The following is an 18279-nucleotide window of genomic DNA, read 5'->3' as shown; positions in this document are numbered from 1 at the left end:
CACTTCACATTTTGGTGCGCCCTGATAATGCCAATGTACGTCTCCGCTTCTTTCGTTCGCCGCGGGACATGGCGGTGGCATTGCTCGTAGCTGCCCTTCACAAGTGCGCAGCCAACATGAAAACATCAACCGCTTTAAGTCACAGTGACTCCCTGCATGTGCACACAAGTCAGACAAGATGCAAATGCGGATAGATAAATTTTCTCAAGTACATGTTAAGTATTTAGGGCGGCATACGGTTGAATACGCCCCCGAGGACTAAGACACGTACAAAATCTTCAAACAATGTCGATATGGACAAAGCTTGGTCAAAATATACAGAAAGAGCAACTTTTTTTTTTTTTTATTCAATGAGATATACGATGAGACCTCCGTCCTATAATATGGGCAAAGATTATGAACAAATGTACTCACCACCGAAATTCATCAAGAGGCGTAAGCCAAATCACATATTCATCTTGCTATGGCTTGCGCGGCAGCACACTGGCTAATCCACCTCAAACAGAAACGTATCTACCTATTGCAATTGGGCCACATGTTTTTGACATTGACAGTTGGGTGAGCAGAATCATGCCACGCAGGGCGGGGCAACATACGCTCAACCTTGGAGCCAGATGGCTCGTCGTGTGTGAAGTGCCTGCATCGGAACCAAGTATACACATTAGGTTTACCAACCCGAGCGTAACATGACAAGGCAAGCTTGGGCCCGTTGCTCAGAGTGGGATGGCATCGATACAATTCCACGGCCTCCGTGACTGCCGGGCAGTTGCGACATTAATGTGACAGAAGACGATCAATCAATATATGCAACTGCATGCTGAGGTTGAATCATTGGAACCTAGACCAAGAAAATAGCGATTCTTCATATTTTGGTCCACATTTTCTGCGCGTATCATCGAGCATTAGCATCACGAGGGTCATCCGGATTTCCATACTTCATATGCGAAAGTAGAACAAAACGAGCGAGTCAGCTCAAGATGGCACCATCGAGCCGAGGGGAAAAGGCCCCGAATACTTCATGCCATACTTGTTTGGTCGGCGCAAAACGACATATGTCAGTCTCATAACGACAATCTCAATAGCATAGCAGTCCGCCACGATACTTTTGCGAAAGTACCTACAGGTATGGCCTATACCTATTCTTTCATCCCCTCCTCTTTCGTATAAACGAGCAAAAGTACTCTCTCAGGGTTTTCAACTGAGCATCTTCATACAGAGGCTTATGTTCCTCGTGGACGCTGTGGTCATGCTCATAGTCCACATGCACAAACGCTCTTTCAACATCAGCCAGCCCTTCGAGCTTTCGCTGCAAAGACTGACTAACATCATGGGATATTTTCAGCGGCATGTCTTGACTCATAATGATATCCACCTCGACGTAGTACTTTTGACCGGCATGGTAGGCTCGACACTATTCAAAAATGACAGTCAGCAAGTGTGCGGTGCGGCCAGAGTGAGAAAGAAAAAGAAAAAGAAGAAAAAAAGAAAAAAAATTTAGGCCTCGCCACCTACTGTGTCGACCTTGAGAATGTGACCACTGTGCGTCAGCGCCACATAAATCAGTCGCGATATGTATTCTTTGGGCGCGCCTTTGCCGGCCAGCAGCCAGATTTGCTCAAAGGCATTGTATGCCCACGAGAATAAGATCAAGATGGCAATACAAATGGCGCCAATCGGATCGAGGTACCACACAAAACGGTCGCCAACGATGGACATGACAAGGCCAAAAATATTGACAACAATGTCGTTGCGGTGATCGATGAAGAAGACATGGACAGATGGGAAGCGTCTATAAAAGAAGCAGTACACCATCATGGAGCTTTTCATAAAAACTACACGCACCCGCAAGTCAGTTTCGCAATTCCATCTCAAGTTGACAGATGAAGAAGCGCCTACTTGCAACGCCGACAAGAGACAGCGGCACAACCTGTAACGGGCTGGCGTCGCGGTGGCCGCCCGCGAGGCTCCGAGCAGATTCAATCTTGCCGACGATTTAGCCATCGGAATGATGCAAAGAAGAAGGGGAAACAACTCTGCGTGCCGTACCAGCAGTTGAATGGCCACCGTAGCCATGAGAGCGCAGAAGACAATAATGCCAATTGGCTCGATTCTGGTTCGACCCTAGAATGCCGGTCAATTATAACAGACTTCATCAGACTGGCACGTCTGTACTATTTGGCACAAGCTACCCACAACAGGGAATTTGTAAATGCTCGGCCGCCGCGCAAGTTTCGATGTGATGAGCATGACGCAAGACGACACAAGGTCCATGAAGGCATCCGCCGCTGTGGCAAAGAGCTATGTACATTCCGTGGTCAGCCTTGGACTCAGAAGCCTTGCCCCCCAGCAATTCCCTTGTGAAGAACGTACAGAGAGCGAGCCTGTCGATATCGCGGCATATAATTGGATGATGAAGAGACAGAGGTTAACAAAAAACGAGGCATATACTGCAAACCTAATCTTGGGTCGCATGCGCCTTTCTTCCTCGGCAGCGAGTTGCTCTTCATCTCCCACACCAAGGTACTGGTCTATCAGTTCATTTTGGTTGGAATAAAAACTCTTAATCTTTTTCCTGTTTTTTTTGGTGTAGCGGGAAGCCACTTCTTTGTCAATATCTTCCAATTTAGCCGATCTAAAGGTTTCCGAAGCAATCAGAACCGGGACAGGCTCTATAGTCTCCCCGCCGGAGACGACATTGTCATCATTTTGTATGGCTGGGGGATCGGGATCGGGTGTTGGAGCCGCTTTCTTGTTAGAGAGGTCAGCATTGCTTTGGCTTGGCTGAACAAGGTCGGGGCCTTCGCACTTCTGAGTAATGCTGGTGAGTTTTGTCGGGCTCTTCTCTGCGGCCATTGCTCACTTCGCCGGGAGGATTGGTGGTGGGCTCGTCGCTAGGTTGATGAGGGACATCATGAGCTTCACCAGGCTTAGCGGCGGGAGTAGCTGACGAGGGATTAGACATTGTGTTATGCCAATGGCTGTAAGAGGTACGTAGCTTTGGAAGCTCAAGAGCGGCGTCGACTCCGGTATTTAAACTACAAGATACCAGTACTTCAATGGTTGCTTATAATTCATTCTCCTCGGCGCATAAACACCTACGAGTCACGAGTTGCTCGGCCCGTCACAACCATTGCGATATCTAAAACCCAACCTCCGTTGGCGCAACCACTCAACGGTAACTCGCAAGCCACGTTGGTATATATTTAGTGTCGTTTCGGGCAGAGAGACGAACAGACCGCCACGTATCAAAATCAAAATGGCAAAAAAATTATTAGCGTTTGGGCTCCAACAACGCAAGTGCGCGCGCATTGCGGCTGTAATTACCGAAACAGAGTCGTTGCTAAACCCGAATGCGACACAGGTTCGTCTCCTTGGGAGGCAGCCCACGAGATCCCTGCGGATCGCGCGAGATCTGAAAAGTTGGAACGGACGGCTCAAGGCGGGATGAGACTGAATTACCAGGTTTAGGTTTACAATGTAACACTGCAAGTGATAAGCTTAATCCTTGATTGGCTCGGAGTCGCATATTGAGGCTTGTCTCAGAAGAGAACCGATGCAACCCTTGGTCTTTGGTCCTGTCCGTGGGAACGGTGAAACAAAAATTACGTCTAGTGAACAGGTGGTGCTCTTTTTTTTTTTGTTTTCTCTCCCCTGCATATGAGAGTCTTGGGCCAGCAACTGTTTTTTGCAATTACTATAACACGGCCAATGTCCTGTTGCCCATGCGGTGTAAACCTGACACGGACTTGACACAGGAGGCGATACATAAACCCCCTTAACTCTCTTTATGTCCCTCAACCATGACAACCGGCCCTTCGTATACATGCCTCGCTTTGACATAGTAAAGAATGCAGGACAAACCCATCAATGCAACAAAAAGGACACATGCCCAGTTAAAGTTTTCAGCATTGACGTCATAGCTGTTTGGCCAGAAGCTCCAGAAAAATGACCAGCACGAATACAACAAGGCGACGATGTTGATGGGCAGTCCATAGCGTCCGAGGCTCCAGCGGCAGCGCGGAAGCTGCTCTCCTCGGATTCGTTTCAGGGTGACGCAGCCGACAGAGACGACATACGTGGCCATGAGGGCAACAGTTGACAGCGACAACATGGCATTGAACGCGACCGTTGATCCAATGTTGATAAGGGCAAATGCCATTGAGAAGGCGCAGGTGAAGAAGACGGAGTTGACGGGAACATGCCATGACGGATGAACCTGGTCCGCGTTAGCCAAATAATCGCAATTCGAAGCCAGCCAGCTTCGCCGGGGGAATGGGAAACGCACAGCGCCGAGCCATGTGGCAAATGGAAGGCCATTGTCTCGAGCAAAAGCAAATGTTTGCCGAGATGTCGACGCGAGGGAACTTATGGTGATCATGGTGAGCAGCACCAGCACAACAATAGTAAGACCGGTCGTGGCGCCTATAGACCCCGTGGCGTTTTGAAAGACGTAGATGAAGGGGAAGCCCGTCTTGGAATCCAGAGCTTCCTGGACGTCGCCTATGCAGAACAAGTACGTGATCAGAAGCCCAAAAGTGAAGGGCACGTTCAGTATGAATGACCAGACCATGCTTCTCGGGACGACAACGCTGGCGTCCCTAATTTCCTCGGCCATGTGCGCTACCGAGTCGGATCCTGCGACGAGTTAGCGAAGCCGTCAAGCGTATTTGCCGTATTCTGGCCAACGTCGTCGACGGTACGTAACATACCGAGAACCACAAACATGGACGACACCTGTCCCACCATGACGGTCAGCGAAATGGAAGGCCATCCTGCTCCATTGTCGGTAAACTTGGTAAAGACGTCGCTGGCAGACTGCTTGGGGGCCAGCACAAGCAAAGTTACAATGACGGGAAAGAAGGAGAAGATGTAAAGGGTGACAAAGGATCCCTCAGCCAGCGGCAGGTGCTTGGCGGCAAAGACGTTGAAGAGCGACACGCCAATGACTGCAGCAAATACAAACAACGTCCCCTGCCATCTCGTGGGAGAATACGAGTCGTCGTTGAGGGTGATGAGTCCTTGAATGACGGAGCCAATGAGGAACGCATCCAACGCAACGATACTCTGCCAAGACACAGTCGACAGCCATCCTAGCAACTGTTTAGCCCGGGGTGAAGGCATGAGATGCACCCAGCCGACGATAGAGAAGACATACCTGACAAGTAGCTGAGAAGCTTCTGGTGTTGCCGAGGAGCGAATTCCGATACCCAGTGGTACTGGCCGCCGGCGGTGGGAGCCATGGACGCCAGCTCGGCGAGAGAAAGGACAATGAAGAACTGGCCAGCATGAGACCAACACAAAGACCAAAAGAGGCCCGACATGCCTCCGGCTATGAGGCCCTGCGTGTTTGACCTGCGTCTCGTCAGCAATGCCGCATCCCCCGGAAACGGAGCTTCCAGCTCACGTTAACAAGATGATCCAAGTGCCCGTGACACAAATGGTAAAGCCGATGGTCGACACCATTCGAAAGTTTCTCTGTGCAAGACTCATTAGATTCGTGGCGTGTTGTACAAAATTCCAGAGGCAATACTGCTCACCCGAAACTGCTGCGTCTTGCCCATCCGCTGCATATCTCTGCGATCATTTGCGCTTACACCAGCGTCAAGGCTGTCCTGCAAGCCATCATCACCATGGGCCGCACCGTCTTGGGCAGCCATCTCAGACGCAAAGTAAGGAGGCTGCTTGTCTCCTGCGTCGCCAAAACTGGCATCCCTCGAGCCGATGTGTGGTGTCGGTGTCTCCATCCCGGTGAGTAGTATTGACGTATTACGAAGCGGCTGCGCTGGCAGTTGCGAGACTTCCAGAATCCGGAGGTCCCTTCCACAGGCGAGAAGGGCATACCGCAAGTGTAATATAGCAAAACATGTCTGGTCCAGAACTGCAGAAAGTGGTTCCCAGGACGGGGCCTCGACAAGGTTCGAGTTCCATGGCCCCAGAAGCATTACAACCTTGGCCCCTGGCTGCTCCCCGCCGCCGAATAAAGACGGCCAAATAACGTTATCTTGTTCGTCTGCGAAGAGCTTGACCAAAGTCTCGAGTCGCTCGGCCAAGGAACCAGCGACGGAGTTTCTCCGAATTGGGCGGTGTCGTAAGAGAATGATAACTTGGCCGACGTTAAGTCTCCACCATGAGGAGACCTTGGAACAAGTTATTAATGCCAATCATGCTGTATTTCCCCTTTGTCTGGGAAAATCCTGTTCTTTCCCACAAATACCACCGAGATCCTCCCTGCCGGCGGCCGTTGAAATGATGCTCGGTTTATTGGCCCAACAATCCAGCACCGACGAAAGCAGAAAACTGGCTTTGCTGAGTGGCGGCCATGAGCTCACCGACGCCAAGTAACTTGGCGGTTACGACGACCGACCATGCCGGTCTCATTGTCATCACGGCCGTCGTGGGCGCCACCTGGACCGTCATGGTGTACCTCATCAGGTTGTACATCAGGTTGAGTGTCAACGGGCCCTTTGGGATAGACGACAGCGCAGCGTCCTTTGCAACAGTAGGTGCCCGTTGTTGCCCGATGTATGAATGACTCAATTCTAAACACCAGGGGCTATTTTGTAGGTTTTCGGTCTTGTTCAAACCGCCATTACTCTGCTTGCTGTCAGAAACGGCCTGGGGAAGCAGGAAAGTCTGTTGGTGGCGGATGAAGTTGACAGAGCCTTGAAGGTGAGGAGGTGCTTCGGTTCTTTTCAATAAGGGAAAGAACAAAAAAAAGAAAAAAAGGCTAACAACCGTACAACGAAAGCTCAACTATGCCTCCAACTTGGTGTACATTGTGGCGATTTGCGGCTCGAAATGCGCCATGTTTCTCCTCATCGCACGGCTCGGCCAGGACAGACGCCATCTCCTCACAACGTACGGCATCACGCTCTTCGCGATACTATGGGCTGTGGTTTCACTGTTTCTCATGGCTTTCCAATGCAGCCTCCCCGAACCTTGGAACGTGCACATTGCCAGCCAATGCCCAACCCTCGTACGACGAGCCCGCCCCGGCCAACCCATCTTGCTCTTGCTCTTCAAGCTGACACGGAGAACAGGTCACCCGATGGGTCGTTGTCGAGACCTTTAGCACCTTTCTTGAATTTGCGATAAGCGCGTTGGCTGTCGCCCTGGTCTGGGGCCTGTCCATGAAACTAAAGACCAAAGTCATGGTTGTGTGCGCCTTTTCAGCCCAGCTCCTGGTCATCATCCCCATCGCGTTCCGGCTGCATTTCGTCCGTGTTTCCATGTACGGATCCGACGCAACATTCAACTCGACGGAAATCACCATTGCAACCCAAGTCGTGATGCACTTCTCCATCATGGCGGCCACCTTTCCCTGCTTCCGGCAGTTCCTACAGGCATTCGACAGCGGCCTCGGCGCGACCACAAAGATCTCTACTGAAAACGGGAGCGGCAGCCGATCCCAGGGAGGCTCGTATGTGATGCAGAGTCTGGTCTCTGCGCGCGAGGACGGACGTGTCGGCAAGGCCCGAGCAAGGCTGCGGCCGGATCCCACGGCCGAGATTGTCACGGCCGTCGCGGCCAGGTCGTCGGATCACGGGGCCGAGGACATGAGTATTGACAGCTCGGGCAGCGACAAGGCCATCTGGACGAGGAGAGAGTGGGAAGTACACTATGAATCGAGGGAGCGAAGAGACTAATGCGACTATGGGGAGATGTAGTGAAGCGACTACCAAGAGGGCTCCGAGTGTTATACATATCTGGTGAACATCCGTGGCCCTTTGCTACGCATCGGAGAGCTTAGCAAACGATTAATTCTAATTGTGAAGAAGAAACAAAAGGTCAATCCACACGACGGATTTCGAGAGTCCACTTGATGCTTGCTTTCCATATCATCTTGCTTATTTCGTGATTTTCGTCTCGTTGCGTGGCCCGGTTGCTATCCTCAGTCCCACTCGCGAAATACGTGAGCTATTCGACCAAAAAGACGTGCCTCCGAGGACAAAGAAAGCCTTGCATTCACAAAGCTTTGGAGTCATGGTCAAGCAGTCGCTGTGACTGCCTCGTTCCACACGGTTGAAGAAGTGTCCAAGCGCACATCCAAGACGGGAGCATTCGCAATAGTAGTCTGGATTGTGCAAACACGTCTAGCCCATCCTATAGTAAAGCAACTTTAATATTTCGAGAGGATGGAAACGGCACCAGGGAGCCTGTTTCTCAAGGGAGTATCGTATAATCCCAGTGATACATGGTCCGTGAGATCTGGCGACAGGGTCGAGATGCATGCATGTGTATATCCGGGGTACATAAAACACTGCGAGCAGCCGTTCGGATCAGCCTTGTTCTTGGCAAACGGCCGCAGGAACGGGCCGGACTTGCATGCGTATATACGGTAGTGCTACTACGTAGTATGAGGCTGAATCTCCACCGGGAAGCTAAAGAGAAACAAACCAGAGCCCGTTTGGTTAGGAATGCCGTAGTACTACTACTACTAGTACTACAAGTATACATGGCCCATCTACCCCGGATTGCCTGAACGGTCCATGGCTTGCCCAACGGCGGACTGATGTATTCATCAACGAAACCAGTATGGAGTAAACGCGGTACTTGAGTCAACGCATTACTTGGATAGGAAACAATCATGTTTTCGGGGAATAGTCAAAAGATTTATCCATCTTGGTAAGATGCTCATGCTTCTTTTTTTCCTTTCCTTTTCTTTTCTTTTTTTAGAGGCATACCCGCCCATGCTATTCCATGTCCTCCAGGGACCAGCACCGGCCGCCATCGTCATCGAGAATGCCAAGACTTGAATGTCCCTTTTAGTCTTGGCGCGGCGGGAGGCAGATTCGCGATCCCCATACTTCGTACAGCCAATTGCGCTGCGGAGTAATCAATCAATTGTCACAGAATAAGCTCAGCACAAGCAACCTGTCATGGCCTGGGTTGCTTGCCACCTCCTGCATCGACCCCATCCTCCTCATCAGAAAGTGTCTGGAAGCCGACTTAAAAATGGCACATGATTGCGTGTATAGGGCTTGACGTCTATTGGTTCCACAGGCCGCGGAAACAACTTGCCTGCCACAACCACAAGCATCCTCCACCATCATCCTCACCATCCCAAGGGCCTCTGCAAACACCTTGGAAGAGCACATGACATGGGGAACACTGTGGCACCAATACCTCCCCAAAAAGCAGACGGCATGAACAAGATCCTAATGCTCATCGGCCAACAAAATCATGTATGTACTACGACTGGGGCTCCAGCTACGGTCCTCTTCTCGGCCAAACACCCGCAGCCATGTTCCCCGAGCGATCAAAGCGAGTCACTATTGACGGTGTGGCAGACGTCTTCGACTGGTACAGCAAACATGCTCGGCCCGTTGGCTCAGGGGGGGGGGATTGCTGCGTTGAAGCGGCGTGGCGGAATGCCCAAGACACATTGTACGTTCAAGACGAGCGACAAGGTCGACACCAAACATCCCTTGTTGGTGCTGTCAACCACATGATCAGCAAGGGTAGCTGGACAGACCATTCGGGGCTCGAGGATTGTACAAGTCAAGGGATACGAAGTCGTATGGGCATTGTTCGCTGGCTGTGGAATCCGAGTGTTTGCACAATTACTGCCCACTTGCCAGACGAGTGAGTATTTGCGCATTTCACAAAAAAAAAAAAAAAAAAAGGCCCCAATTTATATCATGAGATGCTTGCTTTTCGTCATCTCAGCAGAAAGGTGCCTATAATACCGAAGCAAACACGCGAGCAAACACGCGACGTACGTACAATACTACTAGTACATAGTACTCCGTAGTGGTCCCCCCCTCGCCCAACGCGAATCACACGACCCTTGATCTCACAATCGGCCCTTGAAGTAAATATAGAACACCAATAGCCCGAGTTAAAATAGCACAAGTAGTAAAAAAAAGCAAAATGTCTAATTAGCATCCCGCCTCTCCCCCCCACACGCGAACGGTCCAGATCGAGGGCCCGTGGGACGCGGCCACGCAGCCAGCGAGTGCGCTGCCTCCAAAGTGAGACATCCAGGATCAATCCGCGAAATGAGCATCTCCTAGCCCAGAGCCCTCATCGCCAGCCCCAAGGATATATAAGACATGGAGCGACCAGCCTCTGTATGATCTGATTCACCTCTTGACGCCCCCTCTCCGATCTGCTCATCTAGCACTTCCCTCCACCTGCCAAACGGCCCCCCTTTTTCATCCCCCACGATTTCTCACTATATACGAAGTAGCATACCCCGGTTTACCAAAAACCACGCATCGCAATCTCGTTAATCACCACAAAATATATCCTATTAAAAAGACACGCCATGAAGTTCTACGCCACCGTCATTGCGGCACTAGCTGGCCTTGCAGCTGCCCTCCCCGCGCCCGCGCCCGCGCCCGCGGAAGCCATCTCGACTTATCCCAACGAGAACCCAGGCCAGTCTAATCGCTGGCCACCACGAGCTTAAACATTGACAGAAACACGCTGTCGTGCAGCAGCGTCCATGGCGGGCAAGCCTAAACGGGGGGGCACCGTTGGAACAGGAAAGAAAGCTCAAGTCGATGCGTTGCCGCGACAGACCTCCAACTCGACACGCTTCTCGAGAGCTGACAAGCCTGACAAGCCGTACGATTGCCGAGGGAGAATGCTTCGGTGGAATTTGCAAGCACCCAGCCACGGTCAACGGTGTCACAGTAGCGTCAAAGTGTTTTGGTCATGTGCGCTCGTAGCTGGAAGACAGCACCAAGTATGCGCTCTCTCTGATGCCAAGCCGTTTTGTTGTATTTTGGATTTCATGTGTTTTTCTCATGTCAAGATGAGATGGATGGATGGATGCAGCCGTGTTGTGGAGTGACGATTATGGCAAAGGCGGCCACTGCAGTGTAATAATAATCACTTGATTGAATGCAATTATACCTCCCCCAAACTGCTCAACGTGTCAAAGACAGTCACCATCACTTTCCCATGACGATTCCGAGCTCCTCGCCTCCCAATCATTAACGTTCTATTCATGCTCGACCATATGTTCTGTTTTGGGCATAGCTTTGCCATGCAATGCGAGGCGTAGCCGACTCCTCCCACAACGTATCCCATAACATGCATGATAGCATTCTGCTTTTTCTTTTTGTTTGAATAAAAACACTCACCCCAAGGCGCAATACATCATCATTTCCTGTGTTTGGTGTGCCTAGAGGCATTACTATATTCTACCATCCTGTCATTCGTTGTCTTAGGCAAAGTAGCTCTTCCAAAGAACACCCTCCAGGTCCTCCAACTGTTCCGGGGTAAAGTACTATTCAACACTGTCAGTAATCGACGTCAAATTTCAAAGACACCCTCGACGACCTACTTTTTGATCAACGCTCCAGCTGTCCTGTCTTGTCTTCTTGAATTCACTCAAAATACCCTTCGTAGCTTTACCAACCACGCCGGGATCACCCGCAGCTTTGCGTGCCAGCGTGGCCAATACCTCTGGCATCCACTCTGGTGGTGGTGTAGCGTAAGGGAATGCCTCGATAAGCGCACCCAGACCCAAAACTGCTGCGTGGCGCCGATTAATCTGCCTGTGAATATCTACCGGTGTTTCGGTACCTGGTAAATGGGTTTTCCGTTTGGGCATCGGGTTTTGCTGCAGTTCATCTTTGAATCGCCTCTCAAGTCGTGCAATCATCGGGTCTCTGATATGGCGAGGCGAGCAACGAATCATTCCTGCCAATGTCGTGGATGCACACCCCCGGACTTCGAGCTGGGGATCGCTCAACATATCCGACACTGCGGTGAAAAGCGCATCTCTTTCAGATGCAGCCGTAAGAAAAATGCGCCTGAAATAGACCACTTGCATGTTCACCAACGCCCGGAGACGCTGATGCCAACTTGTTGCGGATCTGCCAATTTTTATGAGCGCATTAATAAATTTGGCATCTTCGCCCTCCCTGAATGGAATGTTGGGCAAATGCCTGTATACATGATATGCGATCCTCATCAGCTCGGGGTCTTCCTTGACATCCATCATATGAAGCAACTGCTCCATGAAAGGAGTGGCGAAGAATGGCACAAGCATGGTACACTCATTGGATGACAGGGTGCAATCCAGCCAGGTAAGCACTGTTTTGGACCCCGAAGTGTATGACGATTGTGTTTGCTGGCCAGGCTCCCTCTCATGGCGCCACTTCTCCAGGCGGTCAAAAACATCCTTTATCGTAGACGTCAATTCCTCAGAGGGCTGATAAGGTCGGATACCAATAGATGAAGCTTTCTTGTTGGCCTCAATTAGTTTAGGCACGCTCTCAAAGGACTCGTGGTACCTAGTTCGAAAAATGACGCAAAGCACTTTGCCCATGGCCTCTCGGACTGCTTTATACGGATGATCAATATGCGCAAGGAAGTCATCTAGGATGGGCTTTTCTTGGCGGAAATGCCAACCTCCATCAGCTAAAACAAACTCCAGCAACTGAACTTTGGATGAATCCTTGAATGCCGCGTTGGACGTAATATCTAATCGGAATGTCTTAAGGCTGTCGAGGATCTCGCGCGATCGTCGCGGGTCTCTCGAGTCCAAAATGAGATGGATGCAGGGAAGCCAGTACTGTAGATTCTCCGGGGTCAAGCCGTCGTTTAGAATCTTCAGCAACATAGGCGCCGCAAATTCCCAAACCTTGTTGCGCATCTCAACGGGGTCATCGCTAGAGCCAGCTAACAGAGCGCCAAGAATTTCAGCTGTTGCTCGGTGTTGGTGCTTGTCGCTGCCGTCACCAAAAACGCCTTCAGCCAGCTGCTTGATTTCATCCAGGGTAACCGTTGTGCTGCCGTAGTATGTGAGATCGAAAACATGCATCAAAAGGTAGACATTGCTCATTCGGAACCTGTCAGTGGACTGATCCCGTGGCTCTTGTTTGAGGTACTCGAAACACTGTGACATCCATTCCTTTGTTAAAATATTGCCGATTTGACGGCGGACATTTCTCTCTAGCTCGTCATAAGAATCGAAAGGTAGCGGGCGGGCACGGAATGCGGTAAACTTGCTACCCCAGACGAGCCATCCAGGGTGGTCGGAATCAACCATGTATTCCGCCGCTTCAGGCTTGTTGAAAGCTTCCAAGAAGTTGCGAGTAAACTCAGCATCTCCCTTTTCAACGGGCACATCGATCCTGTTCCTGTCACCGATTTCTTTCTCCATGAGATAGTTGGCGTAATCATGGCCGTACACGGCTCGCATGTCAATAGCACCTAGCAGAGACGTGAACGCATTCAGGTAATAGCCTCTGAGGCCTGGATGAGGATCAATAGTGCCGTTGGCCACCAGTTCGACAAACTCGGCCGGGGCAAGATCGTCAAAGCGAAGGCACAAGTTCAGGGCAAAAATTGCGCATCTGGTTGCAATTTTCCAGTGTGCTCCCTTTGCTCGATTTGTGAGCTGCAATCCCAAAGCCGCCTTTGCGGTCTCAATCTTCTTTCTTCTCTCCAATATCACCCTGTGGCGGTTATCGACGGCATCATCAGTGTCCTCAGATGGTCGGATGGCATTAAGAATTGCATCATCTAAGAGTATGAGTCCTTCATTGGCTTTACCGAACTCAATGAGAGAGTAAAGCGCCGACGATCCCAGATTTTGTATGGATGGCTTGTCAATACCCGCCGTCTCAATGTAGAGCGACATTGCATCAGGAGCAAACCGCCAGTCTCGCACGATAGTTCTAAGTAGTGACGTGAAGAAGAGAGTGTACATGCCACCCTTGATACGATCGTGATCATTGGCCTCAATCGCCTTTCGCAACCCCTCAAGAACAACAGGCACAACTAGCGGCTTGCCACCTATGAGGACCTTAAGCGAGGAGTCTTGTGCTGTCTGGGCTGCCCGGCGAACGTCAGCGTATAATGACTGACATGACTTGGCCAAATCCAATAACAGGCGTCTATCAAGTTCGCTCTTGTGCCGAGCTGATGCATTGTGCTTCATACGCAATAGTTGATACGCCTCGGCCCTCTTTATCAACAGAGGGCGCGGATAGACCTTGCGAAGTCCTTTTATCTTAAAGGCAGCAATATCGGCCTTGTACAACCTAAGATGCCGCTCAAGTGGGTGTGCAGAACGCTCGATCCCAACATCAGTAATCCAGGTCCGATATGCGTTGCATAATGCGGTGGAGCAGATAACATCATCCTCCTGGTTTTCGCTAAGGAATGAATGAGCCTTAGAAAGCAGGTGACCAAGCTGTTCACGGAGCTCATGAATACGCCCGTACACGGGGTCATCTGACTTCAGCAGATACCCGGCTTTGTAACGAAATTGTGGTCGCAGCTCCTCATCTTCGGCCCCCTCAGCCAGGCTTTCATCATCTTCGCCCATCTCAACATCGCCGTCCCCATCGTTGCCATTGCTCAACTTTTCATTGCCGTTGCCCGAGGCGCGCTTGGGATCAAACATGGTGGACATGCCAGAAATAACGAGACGCATCTGCTGCATCAGCCTGGAAACTTCATCAGACCACTCTTTATTTTTCCCTGTCCTACTAACAGGTGGGTTGTCGCTGAAGAGAAGCTCCAATTGCTCTGTCGCAGATTTCGTTTGAGACGCAAATAGCTCGACGGCAAATTCGACCTCTGGCGGTGATGGTTGATGCCATCGAATGGTGAGATCGGCGGGCGATGTCGTTCTACCCCAGTCATCAATGTCCAATCCCCTTTTAATAACGTCAGGCTCATAGAGGGCATGGTCAATGGGATATGTGTTGGTTAGATTAAGCAGCAGATGATGAATGTAGTTGGAGACCAAAATAGTGGGCAGCCCGCGGCACTTTTCTTGCATGTAGACTGCAATTCCAAGCAGCTCATCCTTGTAATTCAGTACCTCCCGTCCGACGTGCACTACTGTCATGGCGAGCATGCTTATATGCCACACCAAGGCTCTATCACGTGGGAGGTAGTCGGTACCAGTAGTACGATCAGACGCGGCATGGTTCTGGTCAATCTCATTGCGAATGTTGATAACAAACATGGGGACGAAGACCTTGAGCGTCTTTTCGGGGTTGACTTTGCAGAGCGCATTCAATATCCACGCCATGGCATCGCGGGCCTGGTGAACCACGTGGCTAGACACAAAGGTGGCAATCTTTTCGAGAGCCATATCAAACAGATCTGGCGAGAGCGATGCGAAAAGCGGTGACAAAGCCGCCGGTAATGCATTGACGACATTATCCTCTGGGGTTCCTCCTCGAACCTGATTTGCATCTGGAAGATTCTCGAGAAGTGTAAAGACTTTGCCCAAAAGAGTCAAGATGAATTCTCCAAATCCTGCAGTCGAGGATCGTAAGATGTTGGCTTCATCCTCGTCACTAAGCTCTTTTTGGTAATCGATCTGCACGTTTTGGCCATCCCGCTCCATCCTGTCCATCTCGGCCTGAACCCATTGCATTGCTAGTGTAGTATCATGAATATGGGTTTCTTCTTTTGTCAATTCCACAAACGGAATGCTATATGCTACACTCTGAATGAAGTTGAGGGTATATTGCGTCTTGTTGAGATCGTTTGCGTCGATACCCGGCAAGGCCAATGCAAGCAAAGCAGTGATGTGACATCTATAGCCTTTGAGCTTAGACATGACATTTGCAATCATTTGCAAGCTGTTGAGACTAGAGGTAGTTCTGTGCACCTCGACTAGCCCTTGGAGACTGGGGTAAAAACGCTGCAACGCACCCGGAAGAACCAGGTCGGGTTCAAGGTAAGCCAGGCCCTGGAGTGCATTGTAATAGCAATTAGACACCCTATTGCTCTTGGAGAAGAGTCCCATAAATGTGACCTCCTTCAGCGAGCCAACAAACCGCTTCTTCAATGCAGGGCTTATCCTTCGCTCTTTGGGAAGCTCTAACTCGCCGCTCTGCTCACGATTCCACCGCGACACGAATGCATCAGTGAGGTACAGAGTGAGTTGGCCCAACATGTTGGTCCACGAGCCTTGGTTAGAAGGATGGAAAAACGTATCAATTGATTCCATCAAGCCTTCCAAGCTTGCCATGATCGAGTCGTCCTGGTCCATACACCTTGGCGACAGAGAGCTGACAATCAGTCGGGCCATCATGTAAGGCACGGGATGCTTTTTCGAATCCTTCTCCAGATAAGCCCCTGCGCCTGCCAAATAATCGAGGGCTGTGTAAGGGGAGTTGGCCTGCCCAACGGGAATTTGCGTGAGGCGCAAAATAGAGGTGAAGATGAGGTCAGACTGGGCTTTGGTGAAGATGCCATGCGCCCCGAATGGCACGTGGCCACAGTGAACATGATCGCGCGCGAGTCGAGAAAATAGATCGATCAAGCATATATCGGCGACTTTCGATCGACTCATGATGGACCAAAGGTGGAAGATGGTCGGAAGAAACTCCTGTGGTTGGGCAGCAACGTCCTTCTCGGGCGCAGGGTGGCTAGGAAGGAATGTGTTTATAAGGCCAAAGACGATGAATGCATTGGGCATATCGTTTATGCTGAAAAAAGGCAGAAATTCTTCGAGCATGGCCGGCCGATCCCTTGGGTCGAAATAGGTGTGAGCGTGAGTACACAGCTTCAACAGTTGTTTCGCAGGTCGTCGTCGCCCGCTTTGAAGCGAGGGGCCTTCGGAGGGCAAAACGATGCCCTTGACCTCGTGCCATATCGGTCTCCAATCGAACGTTAGGTCTTCACCTGGTTTGAGATAATGATTCTTCCTGTTGCGATAGAAAAATTCGGTGTCAGCATCAAACTCGTGTAACGCAGGCTGGGTAGGGTAAACTATCTGGTTGCCATGGAACTGCCGTCAAATGCATTAGTACCTACCTGATTAATGTGAGAACCATGCGCAGAAAGCGATCTGCAGTATTTGAATCCAAACCCGGCGCCAGCGCCAGAGAGTAATAGAGCCTGGCGAGCTTGGCTCGAAGTTCCCTCGTCATCTCGAACTTGAGGGCAAGCCATGCTTGTAGCTCTCTGGTCCAATGCAAGGCACCGGGAGAGAAGTCCTCCGCCTTGATGGCAATGTACAGCTGTTTCAGAATTCCCTGTAGCGCCGCATCGCGTTGTTGTTCCTCTTCGACGTCGAATGGAAGTTGTTGAAAGTAGGCAAACGTCCGGGGTCGGTAACGCTTCTTGTCGTCTTCGTCAGCCTTGGGGTAAGGGATGCCTGGCGACGTGGCCCGGGAGATGGGTTCGTAGGGATGAAAATTGCTCAGGAGATGAGCAGCGGATGAGGCGGGCAAGGCTGCCAATGAGCCCTCATGGTGCAGCCCGATATTCTCATCCATCATGTATTTCGCCCGCTGTTCCTCTGGGTGCGTCGCGCAAACGAGAACCCGAAGGGCTCAAGATACAGACTGGACGGAGGGTCTGTCAGGAGTAGATGCTGCGGAGGAGTGGTAATAGTGCTGAGAAGAATGAAGGATAAAAGGATGCTTCTCGCCCGCCACAGCTCATGGAACGGCGACAATTATTGCGATGGGGTTACGGAATAGATCGCAACCTAGTTATCGGGCGTCGACGGTCCACGATTACGGTGAGCTGCCTAGTTGACCTAGTGGGCAGGAACCGATCTGACTGGGTTGGGGCAGAGCAACCTGGGCGGACGTGCTGCTTCCAAGTTGGAGGGCCAAGTGGGCGGCAGCAGCAAGGCCAGCTCGAGGTTGGTGCTTGCCAAGTCGTACTGCGTACCTCTTTTACATGTACTATTGACTGGTTGACTGGCTGGATGGATGTTATCAGGGTGTTGATCACCAGACCTTGTGGGTACTCCCGCAGAATGTACTGAGACTGGCCTGTGCGTTCTGAGGAAGGAGCAAACCAGCAAACACCGCAGAACAGCAGCAGCAGAGCAAACATATTTGTAACCGCCAGAAACCCAACGATGCGGTGGATACCGGATTCTCCAGCTGTCTCTCAAGTTCTATGAATAATTCGTGCCAGGAGACTCCAAGGTAGGTGGCCGATGCAACTATCCTCGAACCTCTGTAGCTTATGGTTGGCCAAAGAGATTCATGGCCAGCAGAGGAAAGAATCAAACTACCCCGTAGGCGGCGAGGCAACGCACAAGGACGGCTGCCTGCTAACGAATATCGACCCCATGTCTGTTGGCTTCTGTAAAACTGGGCGGCCACCGAGCATAGTACATCGTCTGAACAACACCTGAACATCGAATGCAATATATCCGAGACCCCGTTTCTACCCAAGCCTGGGTGAATCGGCAGTCCTCACGAGACGGCAGAGGAGGGTCCACATCAGCTCGTGGCAGCCTGCGGGCGTGGCCGGTTCTTGGAAGAGCGGCGAGCCCTTCTTCAATCACCATGCACATGCGACCAGAACACCAAGTTGAACGCAAAT

At 51.1% G+C, this 18279-nt stretch overlaps 4 protein-coding genes across 4 annotated transcripts; 1 reads left to right on the top strand and 3 right to left on the bottom strand.

Annotated features, from left to right (window-relative positions):
* Positions 1 to 1144: 1144 nt before the first annotated feature.
* Positions 1145 to 2962, bottom strand: MAA_01965 (cation efflux family protein; the record flags this gene model as incomplete). The annotated part of the gene is made up of 6 exons (XM_007819963.2): positions 1145 to 1411; positions 1513 to 1789; positions 1925 to 2121; positions 2194 to 2298; positions 2371 to 2748; positions 2861 to 2962. The coding sequence occupies 6 exons, from the start codon at positions 2960 to 2962 to the stop codon at positions 1145 to 1147; spliced, it is 1326 nt and encodes a 441-aa protein (XP_007818154.2).
* An 813-nt stretch (positions 2963 to 3775) lies between these two features.
* MAA_01966 (Amino acid/polyamine transporter I) lies at positions 3776 to 5744 on the bottom strand (the record flags this gene model as incomplete). The annotated part of the gene is made up of 5 exons (XM_007819964.1): positions 3776 to 4635; positions 4710 to 5090; positions 5156 to 5352; positions 5405 to 5475; positions 5538 to 5744. The coding sequence occupies 5 exons, from the start codon at positions 5742 to 5744 to the stop codon at positions 3776 to 3778; spliced, it is 1716 nt and encodes a 571-aa protein (XP_007818155.1).
* Positions 5745 to 6319: 575 nt separating this feature from the next.
* MAA_01967 (uncharacterized protein) lies at positions 6320 to 7646 on the top strand (the record flags this gene model as incomplete). The annotated part of the gene is made up of 4 exons (XM_007819965.1): positions 6320 to 6499; positions 6565 to 6669; positions 6749 to 6976; positions 7041 to 7646. The coding sequence occupies 4 exons, from the start codon at positions 6320 to 6322 to the stop codon at positions 7644 to 7646; spliced, it is 1119 nt and encodes a 372-aa protein (XP_007818156.1).
* Positions 7647 to 11176: 3530 nt separating this feature from the next.
* Positions 11177 to 17210, bottom strand: MAA_01968 (uncharacterized protein; the record flags this gene model as incomplete). The annotated part of the gene is made up of 3 exons (XM_007819966.1): positions 11177 to 11239; positions 11297 to 16637; positions 16747 to 17210. The coding sequence occupies 3 exons, from the start codon at positions 17208 to 17210 to the stop codon at positions 11177 to 11179; spliced, it is 5868 nt and encodes a 1955-aa protein (XP_007818157.1).
* Positions 17211 to 18279: the final 1069 nt, after the last annotated feature.

This window comes from Metarhizium robertsii (genome assembly GCF_000187425.2).
Source record: "Metarhizium robertsii ARSEF 23 chromosome Unknown MAA_Scf_1, whole genome shotgun sequence".
NCBI classification, from domain to species: Eukaryota; Fungi; Ascomycota; class Sordariomycetes; order Hypocreales; family Clavicipitaceae; genus Metarhizium; species Metarhizium robertsii.
This window is presented reverse-complemented; position numbering and strand designations above follow the sequence as displayed.